General features: G+C 47.3%; 3 protein-coding genes across 3 annotated transcripts; all 3 read left to right on the top strand.

Annotated features, from left to right (window-relative positions):
* Window positions 1-3,857: 3,857 nt before the first annotated feature.
* On the top strand, window positions 3,858-5,071 carry ENH_00036690 (hypothetical protein; the record flags this gene model as incomplete). Its single annotated transcript, XM_013585078.1, is given in 3 exon segments — window positions 3,858-4,187; window positions 4,377-4,604; window positions 4,610-5,071. Coding segments are annotated over 3 exon segments (1,020 nt in total).
* Window positions 5,072-5,140: 69 nt separating this feature from the next.
* On the top strand, window positions 5,141-7,305 carry ENH_00036680 (hypothetical protein; the record flags this gene model as incomplete). The annotated part of the gene is made up of 5 exons (XM_013585077.1): window positions 5,141-5,469; window positions 5,758-6,056; window positions 6,172-6,356; window positions 6,466-6,690; window positions 6,970-7,305. The coding sequence occupies 5 exons, from the start codon at window positions 5,141-5,143 to the stop codon at window positions 7,303-7,305; spliced, it is 1,374 nt and encodes a 457-aa protein (XP_013440531.1).
* Window positions 7,306-7,447: 142 nt separating this feature from the next.
* Window positions 7,448-8,536, top strand: ENH_00036670 (hypothetical protein, conserved; the record flags this gene model as incomplete). Its single annotated transcript, XM_013585076.1, has 3 exons — window positions 7,448-7,786; window positions 7,937-8,047; window positions 8,231-8,536. The coding sequence occupies 3 exons, from the start codon at window positions 7,448-7,450 to the stop codon at window positions 8,534-8,536; spliced, it is 756 nt and encodes a 251-aa protein (XP_013440530.1).
* Between the last annotated feature and the right edge of the window lie 9,462 nt (window positions 8,537-17,998).

The following is a 17,998-nucleotide window of genomic DNA, read 5'->3' as shown; positions in this document are numbered from 1 at the left end:
TTCTTGAATGCGCTCATTTCCAGCAACAAGAGCCGCCGCCGGAGGATTCTGATGAAGAAGACGTTGAAGAGAAGCCAACGGAAGATCCAGTTCTTCTACCCGTAACCATTAAAGATTTTGAAAATGGAACATACTTGGTCACCTACACTGCGCCTGCACCTGGGAGAGTGTCAGTAGGGGTCCTACTCGATGCACAAGACGGGAATCCACCACAGGAAATACGGGGATCGCCTTATGTTGCCACATTTGTCGAGAAGCCTCGGCCAAGAGCAAATGAATTCGCTGGGCCTACAGTTACCACGTTTATTGCAAACACAATGAACACACTGGAAAAGTTTTGTCTTCGGACGGAATCGGGACTTCAGGTATGCTAATGAGGTGGCTTTGGTCAAAATCAAGCCAGACGTATCCCCATCAGAGGCTTTTACCAAAATTGTTTCTTCACTGTGTTTTTCAAGGGTTGCTTGCTGCAGTCAACGGCAGTACACATAATCCAATATTCAAGGTGTGCGAGTGAGACCATTTAGGCAACTGTTAAAGCGGATGATCGTCGAAGTCTTCTAGATGTCCGGCAGCACATCAAAAACGTGGGATTGTTGAAAGCTGAACATGAACTGGATTTCGAAGTCTTAAGGGTTGCCCTGCAGAAGCTGCAGGAATTAGGCGCGAACGTTGATTCGAGCAATAGAGCACTTAAAAAGATATGTGAAAAGAGAGCTGCCCTCGAGTCCGTCCAAAATTTGCCTGTAGATTGTATTTTCCTCTTTATCTTTTTAATGAGGCATTTGAAACCGTACAATTCGTAAGCTGTTATCGAGTTTGACTTGCTCCAGTTGAGGTTGTCTTTTCTGTGCTCAGGGCTGCTGCGGAGAAACGCGAGAGGGAAATGGCGAACGTGTTCGAAGAAGAAGCGGCAAAGACTAAAAAGGCCATAGAAGAGCTGGACTCTTCTGTGTGCGCCCTTCGTCAGACTCTAACAGGGGAGTGCTTCTACTCCTTCGCGACCTCCCCAGCAGAAGCCAGAACAAAGATTACGGACATTTCGGAGCAAACCAACGAATTAGTTCGAACGCTGGAGGTGTGGCTACGTACATAGTAAATACGTATCAAAACAACCATGTGTCGGTGCTGTTTGCATTGACTTGAGGCAATCTCGGAACACGCACGAGCAGCGCAGCGAGGCTAAGACCAGCCCTTAGAGGGCGTACTTTCTGCAGAGATTTTAAGCTCTTCCACTAAAGGCCTGAAAGAGATGATCCCGCCGTGTGGAGACGTTTCAGGCTCTACAAGTACCTGCGTCATCGTTTGATTTTCCTGAGCTACTTAAGGGAACGCGACAGACTCTCTCATCAGTCGAAGAGGAACTGCGCAACGTGGCCAAATTCTGGAACGTTGCGGAATCGATGATACTTCAAGTTGAGGGGTACAGAGGACTCCTCTGGGAGAAGGTCGATGGTGTCGAAATTGAAATTTCTGTCAAGGCAATGCAAAAGAGTCTGCAAAGAGACGTCAAGGTCAGATCTGCTCACCATTACGGTTTGATGCTAGGCAAAGTGCTTAGGCTCCACCTTGTCAAGCGAGTATGCACATCGTACAGCCACGAAATGATTTTGCAACGGCTCGAACTTATTCTAGAGAGCTTGGGTGTTTCTGTAGATGGACAAGAAAAGCGATGCGTACCAGGGATTGGCTGCGACGCTTAGGACCTGGATACAGCTTGCTCCACTAATAACGGAGCTCCGTGGACCTTACATGCGCGAACGTCATTGGAATGAGCTCATTAGCCTAGCACATGCTTCTCTTGAGATCTCCGCAGAGACTAAACTGAGTGAAATCGAAAGCTTGGATCTCTTGGCGCTGCAAGCAACTGTCGAAGAAATCACTGATAAGGCATGCGCAAGGCTTTCGTTGACAGCTTTTCTGTGGACGGCGTCCCACCCACCACCGTGGCAGTGATCCTATGCACTTGGATTATATTTGTTCTGCGCATTTAATGTATAAGATGAACTGAGCTCAGGCGTTGTGTAAAACGGGTATCAGGCATACAGGCCTCAATGCATACTGCGTCATGTTTCAGGCAAAGCAAGAGGAAGCAATCGAAAAAAACTTGATTCTCCTTACAAAGACATGGGATTCAGCTGTGTTCGTGCTGACACCTGCGAGGCAGCCTGATGTCAACGTGCTGTCCCTATCAGAGGAGTGCAGCGAGCTGCTGGAAGAGCAGCAAATGATTGTTCAGAATATGATGTCTTCCAAGTAAGGTGCTGACGACCATTCCCCTATGGTAATGGTAGTGAACATCTTATACTCCCTTTAGTTTGCATCTCCTAGCGCCAGGACGAAGGGTGTTTGGTGCCATAGAGGACTCGAAGAAGTTAATTGTGTGCCGTACGGAGGCAGCATACAGTTAGTTGCACAAGCAGATTTCACGTGCTCTGCCTGCTGCGTTTGCATTGATATATTGGGAAAGGCCGTTGAACTCGGTAACACATGGTTTAGACTGATCTCAGGATATGCCTATGCGGAATCCAGGTTTTTCGCAACGTTTGAAGCCGAGATAACGAAATGGCAGAAATCCTTGGCAACGATAGGAGAAATAACTCAAATCCTGCGAGAAGTAGAGAGATCCTGGACTTTCCTGGAAAATCTCTTCCTTTGCTCGGAAGAAGTCAAGCGAGAGCTTCCAGCGGAAGCAGAGCGCTTTGTGGCTATAGACGCCAAGATGAAAGAACTTTTACGGCAAGGGGAAACCTACTCGAAAATCAAAGACTTTTGCGTCATGCCTGAGATTTCGACTCAGCTTGACGAGCTACAGAAACAGCTCTCTATGTGCGAAAAGGCGCTCAACGAATTCATGGATTCGAAGAGGAAAACGTTTCCTCGTTTCTTTTTTGTATCATCAGTTGACCTTTTGGACATCCTCTCTCATGGCAATGACCCTCCCGCTGTCATGGTGCACATGCCAAAAATTTTCCAAGCCATACAGCAATTCGACTGTAGGGATGCCCAGCCAACAGATAAAGACAAAAGCAGACCAGTGGCTACAGGAATTACTTCCTGTGTGGGCATCGAGCAGCTGGCTCTTCCTGAGGAAATGACGTTCGTAGGCAAGGTTAGCCAAAACTGCTTTTTTCTTTTTATCTCGAGAGTTGCTGAGCTCCATGAGTTTAAGTGCACCTACTCACTGGAAAAAAAAATATTACTTAAGTTATGATTTCACAGGTTGAGTCTTACCTCGAAGACTGCATAGCAATGATGCGCAAGACGGTCCGATATTACCTGAAAAAGTCATTTGCTGGTCGCTCGGCAGCACCAACAAAGAACGATTGGATAAAAGCTGATCCAGCTGCTCAGGCAACACTACTAGTGAACATGGCTTCTTGGGTTATGAATGTTGAAAACGCGTTTGCACAAATGCAGGAGGTGAGCCAGCAGTGACGACTCAAAGGCTCTCATCTCCGAGGTGCTAGTGGGTGCCTAATGCGCAGACTCCCCCAAATTTTGTGCCTGTGCTTGACTTATTGATATAGAATCCTGCGGCTATGCAACAGTGCATGAAAAAGCACGTGGAAGAGCTGACGTCAGCAATTAGGCTTGTCCAAGGTCCGCTCACTCCAGAACTTCGACAAAAGATTATGTGTATCATAACTATTGACACGCACGGCCGGGATATAGTTCAAAGGCTCCTGGATGAGCACGCTACCTCCGTTGACTGCTTTCAGTGGCAGTCGCAGCTGAAGTACTTCTGGGACGTGAAAACGGTTAGTCAACGCAACTAAATGAGCTTCGTGCATCCCCCGCAATGCACGCTTGTGCGTACATTCGTCACGCCTACTCTCTCAAAATATCCTGTTCACATGCAAAGTGTCGCAACTTTCGTTGCTGCGACGAGATGCTTAATATTTGCGCAGGAAGAGGCCACCATAAGAATTACAGATGCATCATTTTGCTACGGTTATGAATATCTCGGCAATGGGCCTCGTCTCGTAGTCACCCCTCTGACTGACAGGATCTACGTGACTGCAACCCAGGCACTGCACCTCTGCATGGGATGCGCGCCAGCTGGTCCAGCAGGAACCGGGAAAACAGAAACAACCAAAGACCTTGCTTCTGCTCTTGGCAAGGCATGCTATGTCTTTAATTGCTCTGACCAAATGGATTACCAATCCATGGCGAACATTTTCAAGGTCAGCTGATTTATGGTACAGGCAGGAACCGTCCGTATGAGAAACCAGGACAAAAGCTCGCCAGCTAATCTCGGGAGAGAGTATTTGCAAAGATGAAGAAACTGCCAAGTCTTGCTGCCGGCATTTGGCTGCAGTGTGTAGTAGAGTGGCATTATCTCATGTGTTTCGCCGTTTTTATGTGGTTGTCAGGGTCTGGCGGCTTCTGGTTCCTGGGGATGTTTTGACGAATTTAACCGTCTTGTGCCCGCTGTACTCAGTGTGTGCTCCGTCCAGTTTAAGTCAGTTGTCGATGCTATCAAAGCGCATGCGAAGACGTTTTTTATCCAAGGAGATGAAACAGCCCTCGATCGCACATGCGGAGTGTTTATTACTGTGAGCGAGCGAAAAAGCTTGCCTCCAAAACTATCCAACCAACGTTAAAATCTTCTGAATACAGCGTAAAGCTACAGGCCACGTGTTCCATATGTCAGAAACATAGTGGGCTTGAACTTGGGTTGGTGTGGCCCCCGCAGATGAACCCTGGATATTTAGGTCGCTCTGAGCTCCCTGAGGGGCTGAAGTCATTGTTTAGGCCCATAACAGTCATTGTCCCGGACTTGGAGCTAATATGTGAAAACATGCTAATGGCTGAAGGCTTTGTTGAAGCAAAGGAGCTCGCGAGGAAGTTTACCCGACTCTACGCCTTGTGCAAGGATTTGCTATCGAGAGCTCCGCACTATGATTGGGGGCTGCGAGCGATCAAGTCTGTATTGGTTGTGGCTGGTACTTTCAAGAGACAGTGGCCTGACCTATCTGAGCAGGCAATTCTCATGAAGGCGCTGAGGGACTCTAACCTGGCTAAAATTGTTGCTGATGACGCAACAGTCTTCCAAGGTATACTGTAAAGCATTGTACACACGCACACTGAAGCACATACCAGGCCGAGACTTTGTTAAATAATAGAGCAAAGTGCGATGTCGCTCCTATCTGCACTTGGTTCAGGACTTTTGGGCGACCTATTTCCTGGAGTTGAGCCACCACCGCAGACTGATGCTGTTTTCTCTGAGACTGTAGTCAAGGTGTGCAGTGACATGGGCTTGACAGTCAACAAAGTTCTCTCGTTAAAAGCTTTACAAATGCGAGACCTGCTTGCCATTAGAATGTGCATCTTCGTCATGGGGAGGCCAGCGTCTGGGAAAAGCACAGTGTGGAAAGTGCTTGCAAAGGCTCAAGATGCTCTCGGAAGCAAAACCACCGTAGTCGACATCAACCCGAAATCAGTAAACACAGATGAGCTTTACGGGTAAGGCGAGTACCCCGCATTCACACTGTGTGAACAAATCCACCAGAGTGGAGGCAAAACTCACCCTTTTCATCAGCTTTTGTCTGAAGCTCTTTCCAGCGAGAATGTGGGATGCACAAAAAGTTACTGTCAACCTAACAGCCTCGCATGCCACATCCTTCATTTTCATGCCTCTTTGATTGTGAGGTTTGCTGCACATGAGCAAACAAGCTGCTTTCGGGATCCAAGATGCCTGCCTACAGAATACACTTAGTACAGCCTCGCGTCGGTTCGTATCGTTATCCACAGGTTTGTTAAAATGTCAACGAGAGAATGGCAAGACGGCATCCTGTCAAAAACAATGCGATCGTTGGGACAAATACCGGACACGTTGCCTAAATGGATTGTGCTGGATGGTGATCTAGATGCGAACTGGATCGAGTCTATGAACTCTGTGATGGACGACAACCGTATTCTGACACTTGCTTCTAATGAGCGCATTCCTCTGAAACCTCATATGCGCATGATCTTCGAAATACGAGACCTGCAATTTGCGTCGCCAGCCACTGTTTCCAGAGCAGGAATAATCTTCGTTAGCGATTCGACAGGTAGGCAGCAGCTGCTGCTCACTGCTATCGTCTGTGCCAGCAAGGGACGGCAAGATTCTAGAAAAGTCAGGCTTCAGCTTCACTGCACACTGTTGCGCCCTAAGTATGCATGCAGGGGAGCAGTGGAGGAGCTACGCGAGAAGCTGGCTTCAGCGTCAATGCTGGTCTGATGCAATAAAAGCAGATGTCGGGAAGCTGTTTGAAAAGTACTGCCCCTCGACGCTTGAATTTGTTGAAAGACAATGCAAGCTCAGTGTCCAGGTGTACAGCCTGCAAATTGTAGCTGCCCTGTGCAATATGGTGAGTGCTTAGAATTTGTGAGTAGCATTAAAGCAAATGCAAAGAACAAATTTAGGGGGAAGTCCGACATGGTAGACCAATGTATCTATATTGAATACATGCTTGTAAGCATCATTACGACTCCGGCTTCTCTCAGCTCGAAGGACTCTACCAGGAGGATCCCCAGGCACCTGAGTTTGCCTTTGTATTTTGCCTCGTTTGGGCAGCAGGGGGCAGTCTGCAGGAAAAAGATGGGATCGACTATCGCAGACAGTTTAACAACTGGTGGCGGTCGGAGTGGAAAGTGATTAAATTCCCCAGCAAAGGATCTATTTTTGAATACTTTGTCGATACTGTAAGTTATTCACTCGCAGTGCTTGGCAGAGAACTGAAACTCTTGCCGGCTCCTGGATATTCCGGAAAGTGTATACTAAAGAGCTTTGCTTTCCGGTTGCAGTGCTGCTTTGGAGGCCATTCGTGAAGTTTCCTGCCTTCCTTGATGTTTTGAATCTTGCAATTAGGACTAGTAACTTTGCATCTAGAAGCATCCCGCCTTAAATGCGCATTTCACGGGCCCAATGCAGAGTACTGTGAATGAAAACACAGGGCCTAATGAAACCATGTGTTTCTTCAGGCAAAATTCGAGAGCTGGGAGTCAAAAGTACCCACTTTACAGCTCAAGGGAACAGAAGGCATTGACAGCATTTCGGTGCCAACAGCTGAAACCGTGTCTATGCTGCACTTCTGCAAAACTATATTGAAGATTCATGCACCAGTTATGTGCATTGGTTCTGCTGGTTGCGGAAAAACCCAGCTGTGCAGAGCAGCTTTGTCATCCCTGGATGCAGATGCCTTTTCATCTTTTACGGTCAATTTCAACTTTTACACAGATTCCGCGCTGCTGCAGACACTTCTCGAACAGCCTCTTGAGAAGAAAGCGGGCAGGCAGTTTGGTCCACCGGGAAAGTGAGCTTAGAACAGTTTTGCTCTGCGCCTGAGACCTGCTGATTGTGCAGCTCAGCAACCCAAAATGTAGCTGAGATTTTTTGCATGTTCAAAGCATGTGCATTCGTTCCAGGTTACACTTAGTATACTTTCTCGACGACTTGAACATGCCTCAACTTGACCCCTATAACACACAGAGCGCTATCGCGCTGCTAAGACAACACTTGGACTACCAGCACTGGCTTGACAGGAACAAAATGCAAATGAAGGACATCGGCAATACGCAGGTTCTGGCTGCTATGAATCCTACAGCGGGGTCATTTGTGGTGAATCCACGACTAAGCCGGCATTTCTGGGTGCTAAACGTCCCCATGCCTGAATTGACATCCTTGTTTACAATTTACGCCTCAATTATGAATGGATTCTTTGATGTGCGAAACTTCCGAAAGGCTGTGAAAGAGCAAGTCATGCCAGTAATCAAAGCAACCATGAGCATCCACACGGAGGTGAGAAGAGTACTCAGCTTCCTTGCAGATTCAGTAGCGGGGCATTCAACCAGATCCAATGAATGTGTTAGCTGCTAACTATCCGCCGACGCAGTAGACGGCTTTTGTGAGCATACACATATATGCAGTTGTTTGTCACCCACTGCTCAGGTAGTTCAAGCTTTCCGGAAGACAGCCGTCAATTTTCACTACGAATTTAACATGCGCCACCTAACGAGTGTGTTCCAAGGGATCCTGTCAACGTCTCCTCAGACCATGCAGGTGCTTCGCATGCTGACGGAAAACTCCATTGTGGCACACATTCTGGACTGCTTGGCTTTGGAACTATGACTGGGTGGTATTTTTATACCTCAGGTGCTCAATGTGTTCCTTCGCTTCTACGGTCTCAGTGGAAGCATTCAATAAAGATCTGGTTCTTGATGTTCGGTGCACTTACACATCTAGTTACGGGAAGAAGCGAACTGTGAGCACACATTGCGGACTGCTTCTCTCTGGCAGGATCCAGAAAAGCTGGTGCTATTATGGCTTCATGAATGTGAGCGAACGTTTTGTGACCGTCTGGTCACGCCAGAAGACTGCAAAAAGTACAAAGCCATTGCAGCTGACTGCGCAAAAAGAAACTTTGGAAGGTTCAATTTGGGGAAAGTTGTACAAGCAAAAAACCCGGAGCCGCTAATATTCACTCACTTCGGAAAAGAAGGGGCAGGAGGTCAATTGGACGCAGCGTTGCGACGCCACTGTAGCTCCTGAATGATATCAGTTTTGCTACAAATTCCTTCTAAATTCCAGTGACATTCAAAGAAGTAGACATGCTGTCTCCTTTTGTGGTAACGTATGCAATTTTCTTTGTTTGGAGCTTTGCGTTGCAGCATATGATCGGATTGGGACAATGGACGAACTTGCGGCAATCCTTCGTGGGGCCCTAAATGACTACAATGAGATAAATCCGGCAATGGATCTGGTGCTGTTCGACGACGCAATGCATCACGTTTGCAGCATCTGCAGAGTAATTAACAATAGGGCAGGCCATGCTCTTTTGGTTGGAGTAGGTGGATCTGGCAAACAGTCATTAACGAGGCTGTCGTCTTTTATAAGCGGGTTTTTCACTCAGCAGCTTTCCATATCGTCGACATATGACATCCGGGACCTAAAAAATGATATTAGGGTACGCTGCCAACAGAGCGTCTGTAACCGACGTGCATGCCCACAACCCAGATATTGCTTCTCTCGCACGAGTGCTGCGTATGTGCATGAGCTACGCAACATCCTTTAGGCACTCCACCTTATTAGCATCTGCTAGTTTGCAAGGTCAACTCATTGTGGGACCGACGTGCCCTTCAAAGCGCATCTGTGGACAAGGGTAGGACACTTGTGGTTTGGCTCTCTTTTCTCTGTAGAGTATGTATTCCCGAGCAGCGCTTAAAGACGAAGGAGTTGTATTTATGCTAAGCGACGCTCAAATCGCAAGCGAAAGGTTCTTGGTGTATGTAAATGACATACTTGCATCCGGAGACATTGCTGACTTGTATGAGGGAGATGACAAGGACCAGCTGATGAATGCCATCCGACCACTAGCGAAAGCTGCCGGAGCTTCGGACACCCGGGAAGGCTGCTGGAACTTCTTTATTGACAAAATCAGACGTAATCTGCATGCTGTACTGTGCTTGTCACCAGTCGGTGATGGCCTGAGGTGAGTGTAACAGAACGATTTTTTTTGCTTCGTAGTCGACAGTTTAGGTAGACAAAGCAGTGACCGTTTCACAGAAAACTCCACGGTGACATGCAACTTGCTCGCATGTGTGTTGTATCTAAAATCCTATCTACGAATGTTGAACTGAGTGTGACTTAGGACTCGAGCTCGCAAGTTCCCCGCTCTCGTCAACTGCACAGTAATCGACTGGTTCCAGCCTTGGCCCTACGAGGCCTTACATTCAGTGGCTAGCAAATTCTGCGCTGAGATGCCACTTGGAGATGAAGAGTCAATCAGCAAGGCAATTGTGGACTTTCTACCGTACATGTTTTACGCCGTTAACGATGCAACAAGAGCATACTTGGAAGTGGAGCGCAGGTAACAAGCGAAACACGCAAGTGTGCACTTAACAGCTCGAGTCGGCGAATTGTCAGTCTGAGGTAAAAGGATATGACATTCCTTTCTGTGTAATAGGTTCGCTTATGTTACCCCCAAGACATTCATAGAGGCCATGAAGCTCTACAAATCCATGCTTCTGAAACGCATATCATCTATAGAAGAGCATAGCGAACGCCTAAGCAGCGGCTTGTCAAAGTTATTAGATACTCAGGAAAAGGTGTCAGCACTGGAAGATGACTTACGAGAGAAAACAGTTACAGTGGAGGAAAAAAAGGCAGCGGCTGAAGAATTCGCGCAGAAGGTGGGAGAAGAAAAGGCGAAAGTCACTGCAGAGTCCGAAAATGCGAATATCGAGGCCCTTAAGTGCGCGGAAATCCAGAAATCAGTTTCTGAGCAACGAGTAAGCTAGCTCTTTGGCAGAAAAATACAGTACTACACGGTCGCGTGGTAAGGCACATTCTTCCTGAAGCTCAAGACTTTGACATGGGAAACACTAGAACTCGAATAACATTTCAAGCGCACATAAAGAACTTGCATGAGGAAGTACGGCTCGTTGAAACACAAATGCATGAACACTGGACGAGAAAGTAGATGAACGTTGATATTGTGTAACAGAAAGCTACCGCGCTGGCTTACTTGTTTGTCGCACTTTAGGCATCCTGTGAGGCGGACCTAGAAAAAGCAATTCCACTAGTACAACAGGCAGAAGCCGCTCTGAATACGCTTAACAAAAAGGACTTCCAGGAAGCAAAGGCGCTTAACAAACCTCCTGCAGGGGTTGAAGATATTACTGCTGCTGTCATGCATCTACTTGCAACAGTTGATCCAATTATTGACGTAAGAAAGCTTGAACAGAAGCTCTAACGGAGATTTGCACCCAGCTGAGTGGTACTGCGATGCCACACTTTTATGAGGGTGCATGAAAACATGTGGTGATTTTCCTCTTTACTTTTTGTCGTCTTCAGCGAAGTAGCTTTCCTTCGGTCCTTGGCTTTTCATTCATTTGAGGCATTGGTACGTTTTGTGCACTATTCATATGCCCATTGTGGAGTAGTTTGGTTGCTCGTATCTTTAATTGTAGGTCGACAAGCAGGGAAAGCTGAAAGATAAAAGCTGGAAGGGGGCGCAAAAGATGATGAACAACCCTGAGAAATTTCTGCAGACACTGAAGGACTTTAAGGGGGTCATCGATGAAGGCCGCGTACCCGAACAAAACTTTAAAGCCGTGGAACCGCTACTAGCGCTGCCGCACTTTAATCGCGAGGCTATCCAGAAGAAGAGCACAGCAGCAGCAGGTCTTGCAGAGTGGGTTGTCAACATATATCAGTATTACACTGTAGTGGTCTCTGTAGAGCCCAAAAGAAGGGCGTTGGCAGAAGCTACGCAGCAGCTGGAAGACGCAAATAAGAAGCTTGTCGAGGTACAGAATTTGGTTGCGGAGCTTGAGGAAAAGGTAACGCGCGGCCTGTCTAATGCAACTCGTGCGAACATTTACATCTGGAAAATAAATAGATAAAAATACCCATTTCATTTTTCCCATTGTCGACGCTTAACAACTGAGCACTACACGCGCAGCAAAGCTAAAACCTATTCCAGACCATTTGTTATCTCCTCAGCTAGGGCAGCTGGTAGCGGAGTTTGACTCTGCAATAGCAGAGAAAAATGCCGTAGAGGAAGAGGCACAAAAGTGTCAGAAGAAGTTGGATCTAGCCCAAAGGCTCATGCGCTCATTGGGATCCGAAGGAGCCAGATGGGGGCAAACGATTGATGACTTAAAAGAGCAAGTAGGTTGCCCTATCGCATCCCATATCGAGCTGAATATTAATCTCATATTAGGCTGCATCAGCCTTGCGCACTCGCTCTTATATACGCTTTTTTAAAGTTTCTAATCACTACGCACACCAGAGCTGGGGAGCGGCGGGAGCTGAGGATACAATCTAAGACTGCTTTGTGTCCCTGCTCAGCGACGAGTCACTGTTGGAGACATGCTGCTGTCTTCATCCTTCGTGGCGTATGCTGGAGTTTTTAGCAAAAAATATCGGGATTGGCTGACATATGAAAAAGCCATGCCTTTCATACTTGACCGAGGAGTGCCTTTACGACAGCCTGCAGCTGTACTTGCCCAGCTCACAAATGAAGCTGAAATGGCACTGTAAGTGAAGCGCCAACGTAGCACGCTTCAACATTTAATATTCACTCAGGTAGCTCATCGGGCAAATGGTCCTAGGTCCTACGTCGTACTCCTGAATGATGAAAATCATGCGCCATCCACCTACGTTGATTGAAGCCTATCATATGTGATTCTGCCCTTAGGTGGAGCAATCAAGGTCTTCCATCAGATCCGGCGTCTTTAGAAAACGGCGCAATCGCCTCTACCACAGAGCGGTGGCCTCTCATGATAGATCCGCAAATGCAAGGAAGGAAATGGGTCGTAGAAAAAGAAAAGGGGAATAGTCTTCAGGCAAGCAATTTTGCACTGGTACCTCGTCATAGTGGCACTTAGAAGTTTAGTTCCTGTCACCAGCCTTGTGCGGCCAGCCAGCAACCCTGTAACAGCCACTTACAACGCCTAGAAACACCAACAGCCTAACGTTTCATTTGGGAGGTGGCCACGGTGCTGAGCCTGAGAAAATTCTCGGTTTCTTCATTTTACAAGCACAGCGAAAACAGTGACTTCAAGAGCGAACCAAGGTGTCAAAAACAACTGCAGGTGATGCGCCTCAACACTCCCCGGATGGTATCCATCATGGAGATGGCTATTCAGCAGGGAACTAGCGTACTAATCGAAAATTTGGAACAGTCCATCGACCCCGTCCTGGCGCCTGTTGTCGGACGGCTAACCATCCGGAGGGGCCGGTCGCAATATCTCAAACTTGGGGACAAGGAAGTGCCTTACAATACAAACTTCAGGCTATTCCTGCAAACACGATTATCTAATCCACATTATCCTCCCGAACTTCATGCTGAATGCACCCTCATAAACTTCACCGTCACAGAAAAGGTAAAGCATTTCCAGAAGCTCTTGCTCCTCAGTGGACGGTCCCACAGAAAGACGCATCAAGTTATTTTTTCATCGTAGTATGGGAACCCAATGTGCATTCAGCTCGACATTGTTGTCTTGTGTAACTATGCGTGCGCTCTTGCAATGACGAAGGGCCTGGAAGATCAGTTACTCGATTTGACGATGCAGAAAGAACAACCTAGGCTCTTTAAACGAAGAATTCATCTTGTTCAGCAGCAAAATGAGTTTACCATTCTTCTTGCCGATCTTGAAAACACGCTCTTGCGGGAAATATCCTCTGCCGAAGTAGGGCAACAACGCGCTCATGGCCAGTATTCTGAACACTAGACGTCCTTTGTTGAATGGCGTAAAACCATACAACAGTTATGAAATTGACAGCTTTGCAATTACCTCAATAGATGCTAAACCTCTTTGCCTTAAAAGTGCAGCTACCTGTGCAAAGAAAGCTAGGGAAACACGCGGAATAAGCTGTACTTGATTCATTTCAGGGCGATGTGCTGGAAAATATCGAGCTGATCCAAAACCTCGAAAAGACAAAGCAGATCACCACAGAAGTTTCGGAGAAGGTTGCCCTTGCGAAAGTAACTCAAGAGAAGCTTAATGCTGTATCGGAAATGTACAGACCGGTAGCCCGTCGGGGAGCCAGCCTGTTTTTCTTACTAGCTCAACTTTTCAAAATACACAGCTTTTACCTATTCTCGATGGAATCGTTTGTTGCAGTTATAAACCGGGCAATCGATTCAATATCAGAGGTGAGGAAGCATTCGACGGCTTAGCATACCAGCACTTGAGTTTAGCTGCTTATCTCCATTCTTTTGGAGTGACAGGAAAACTGGACTGAAGTGTGCTGGCATTGCGACCCACTTTTTGGTGTTTTCAGAAACCATCGGTGCCAAAGGAAACGGAGCACTCTGCTCCTGACCCAAACGCTGAGGATCTTGCGGAAGGGACCACTTCAGAAAATTCTACGCCGAGTAGCGATGCTGCCGTGGCCAAAAACAACTTGGATGCTCCTCTCAAAGAGATGTCTAACGACGAGGACAAAGATAAAGTAAGCTGAGGCATAATCAAATGCGCTGCTTTATTCACCTAACTAGATCACTAAATCTCTATTTCAGAATAGAGAACGTGTTTGCCTCCAAATTTTGTCTGGAACACCGTTCGGTGTGGGCGGCAGATTAACAGCGAGAATGCTGGACCTGATATTCCACGGCCTGCAAGCGAATCGGAGTCACGGGCATTTGACAATGTAGAAGATGCAGCAATTGGATCTGCAGTTCCCCTCTCACAGAACGAAAGAGGGTCTGCAGACCAAAAACAAGAACTCCCCGTTGGCGAAGAGCCACCCAACGACGAATTGATTGAAGACGAAGAGGAAAAGGATGCCAGCCCAGATGCGTCTCGTGTTGCTCTGCTTAAGGATGTAATAACGAAGTTTGCTTTCGTATCCTGCAACAGATGCCTACTGAATAGTCACAAGTTAACTGTTGCAGTCTTCCTGACCTTACGAATCATGGCAAGTCTACCGGAATTACTATAGCCTCCTTGCTTCATTTGGTCAACTATTCCTTGCAGTTAGCCTTATCGCAACTGTATTGGCTCTTCCTAGCTTGCAACATCACTTATTTGTAAAGCGTGACACTCATGAGAAACTAAGTGGCTTGGTACCAACTTCTACAGGAGGAACAAAACATCGTGACAAAGGAAGAGGTTCGTTTGCTGACTCGTGTCGGCCCTGACCCTACAGCCCCACCTATGCCAGAGGCAGCTCGCTCGTGGCTATCCGAGGCACAGTGGTCTTGTTGTCGGTCCCTGGAACAGCTGAAAGCTTTCAAAAACAACCAAATATCCTTACTGCAAAACTTCGACCAAGATTCTCTTGGATGGGCTAGGTAAAGAGGTTTTAGATATTTTTCGCCAGCCGGCAAATCACTGCGTACAGTTGACATGACTAGTCCGTGATGCACTGCACAGTGCTTGTCTGTCTTGCGGAAGCTGAGATATTCGCATCTGCTGTACAGTGGATGCCCTCTTGAGGCCTGTGCTTCTCTGGTTAAAATCTTCTGCATCGTGCTTCTCTGGTTAATACCTTCTACTTAAGTGCACAAGCAAACGATGCCGCGAGCTGGAGCAGTGTTTCGATTTTACGTCATTTAATGTGCAGATGGATGGCTGAGGACACTCCAGAAACCCTTGAACCTCCACGATTGTTCCGCGGGATTACTGAATTCGAGAAGCTGTTGCTTCTGCGGTACCTGAGACCAGATAGAATGATGTCAGCACTTCAGCAGTTTGTCGCTGGGCAAATCGGAAGGTTCTTTGTGGAGCCTCCTGCTATTGATATGCATGAAATCGAGAAAGAAGCTGACAAATTCACTCCAATATTCATTGTTCTTTTCCCTGGTGTTGACCCCACCCCCGCGTTAGAGGCTATTGCAAGATCAAAAGGGTGTACAGCTGTCAGTCACGCACGTTTATCTAAGCACAGCGTGGGAAACGCTAGAGCGATAAGGCAGGCTTACGTAACGCGCGCAACACCGCCTGCTGATGATTTGAATTGGATAGCGATTAAACACAAACGCTTCTTCTTGCTCAGGAAAACGGAAAATTCATAAATATATCCATGGGTCAGGGACAAGAAGATCGCGCAATCAGTGCTGTCCAGGAAGCAGCTGATGCGGGTGGCTGGGTTGTCCTGCAAAACGTGCACCTCATGCAAGAATGGCTCAAGGTAAGAAAACATTTGACTTTAGGAATCGCAGTGTAGGGCCTAGGGCTTGAGCACTACAAGCGTGCACCATTGCACCTTTTCTCACTTCCTACTTGCTTCAGCTACATTGAATACAACCTTTCTACGAAGCGCTGCTTGGTACCTCAAAAACATGTATCCTTTTTGTGGCTTGTGATATTGAAGCGCCTTCAACGAAAGTTAGAAGAAGTAAGCTCAGCAGCGCATCCTGAGTTCAGATGTGTTGTGACATCTGAGCCCCCTCCTCTACGTGACCTGCAAATTATTCCCGAGGCACTACTTCAACGGAGCATCAAGATTGCCGATGAAGCTCCTCAGGACCTTAAGGCCAATCTTCGCAGGGCACTCTCCTGCTTCTCGCGGGTAAGCTCATATAGGCGACTTGTTGCTGCTACTTGCTTACAGTGAATGGAGCTGGCAAGGCAAGTAGATAACCAGAGGAAAAGCCCGAAAGACGTCAGTGCAAGGGACTGCATTTTGTTACCAACAGAAGCACATAACATTTGCTTCGTTTTAAGCGCTACAGCACAGCTGACTAAACGGTGTAAATGTACACTGAAGATATGTATACTTCAGGACATGGTTGAGTCTTGCTCTCGTCCTCGGGAGTTCAAGGCACTGTTATTCTCTTTGTGTTACTTCCACGCGCTGATCATCGGCCGCAAGAAGTTTGGCTTTCTGGGCTGGAGCCGGTCGTACTCATTTAACGAGGGAGATTTGACAATATGCGGCAATGTCATAAGGAATTACCTAGACAAGTAAGACCGCACACAAGGAAGAACCAGTCAAACGGCACTGTATCGAAGTTGTCCCTCAGGTATTCAAGCACTGTCCATCTGATGTATGTTCCTACTGCTGTGTTGGGGCTGTTCAGGTATGCTAATATACCTTTTGAAGATATCCGGTATATTTTGGGAGAAATTATGTATGGTGGCCATATCACGGATGGCTTCGATCGTCGCGTAAACAATACATACTTGGCAGGCCTGATTTTGCCTGAGGTACTTCAAAGCTACCAACTTGGGCCTTCTTTCCGAACTCCAGACCCAGCGAAAACGGACTTCGCTCTATACGAGAAATTTGTTGAGGAGCGGACGCCTCCGGAAAATCCTCAGGTATGACTGGGGTGTATGTCATGCTGGCATTCTGATTGTCACTTTTTTTCACTGGAAGCTTCTGGTATGTCTTGAAAGACCAAATTTTGACAAAAGTGACAAGTTATGACACAAATGCATTTGAATAGGTGTGCCTGTTGTGAAGGTCTTCGGTCTTCATCCTAATGCTGAATTGGGGTCCCTGAGTTCGCAAACAGATGAGTTATTTACAACCCTACAGGTACGCTTTGTCTGCGGCTTGACAATGAGAACTCCCACGCACTTTTTTTCATGGAAACCACGCTCATGCCGTGTTCAATTGTCACATCGATGCAAAAAGTTCCTAACTAGTCGCTGAAGTGCCAGGAGCAACCTGCTTTTGAATGTGAGCACACTCAGGAAGTATCTGGCTTTGCTGGTGCTACAACTTCTGGCGGTGGGAAAGACGATAGTGTACTGGCTGTCGTGGATTCTTTGCTTTCGAAAATACCTGTTCCATTTGATGTCGCTGCAATTCGGGCCAGAGTCAAGGAATTTCATCCTTCAAACGTCGTCTGCCTTCAAGTGAGTTGCGGGTATTTCAGAAGCCAGCATAGCAGGAGCTTGGCCGCTACAAATCATCGCGTTGCATGCAGAAGAGCCATGAAGCACAGTAAGCCAGCAAGTTTTCTGCGGCAACAGTGACCCACGCCGTGGTGGTTTATGTTGCACTGAATGCTACGCTCATTCAGGAAATAGAGCGGATGAACGTTCTGTTGGTGGAGGCTAGGCGAACCTTGGAGCAAGTCAAGAAAGGCTTGGAGGTAAAAGACGCACGAATGCAGTGGTACTATTACTCAAGTGCCACTGTCAGAAGAGCAAAAATGCACCAAAAGTACTACACGGTGTTTTCATGCAGAGCCGACTTCAGAAGGCTCAGCGTAAGCCAAATGACGCTCAAAGAGAAGATGCCTAGGCAGCCTATTTTCCTCATTTGTGTGCAGGGTGCACTGAATATGACTGAGTCTATGGAACAACTGTCAGCGTCCGTTTACATGGGCAGGGTTCCAGAAGCGTGGAAGCCATACGCCTATGAGTCCCGCAAGCAGCTGGCGCCCTGGTGGGTAACTCCAGGGCACGAAAAACCTATACCTGCGTTGCCTTCAGTTGCATAATCCTATGACTGCATGTACCAGCTGATGAGAACTATCCTCCAGGAAAGCCATGAACTTCCTGAAGTGCAGTGGGTGTTCAAACTTCAGGGTAAATGACCTACTGC

This window comes from Eimeria necatrix, genomic scaffold, assembly GCF_000499385.1.
Source record: "Eimeria necatrix Houghton genomic scaffold, Enh_scaff26, whole genome shotgun sequence".
In the NCBI taxonomy this organism is placed as follows: Eukaryota; Apicomplexa; class Conoidasida; order Eucoccidiorida; family Eimeriidae; genus Eimeria; species Eimeria necatrix.
This window is presented reverse-complemented; position numbering and strand designations above follow the sequence as displayed.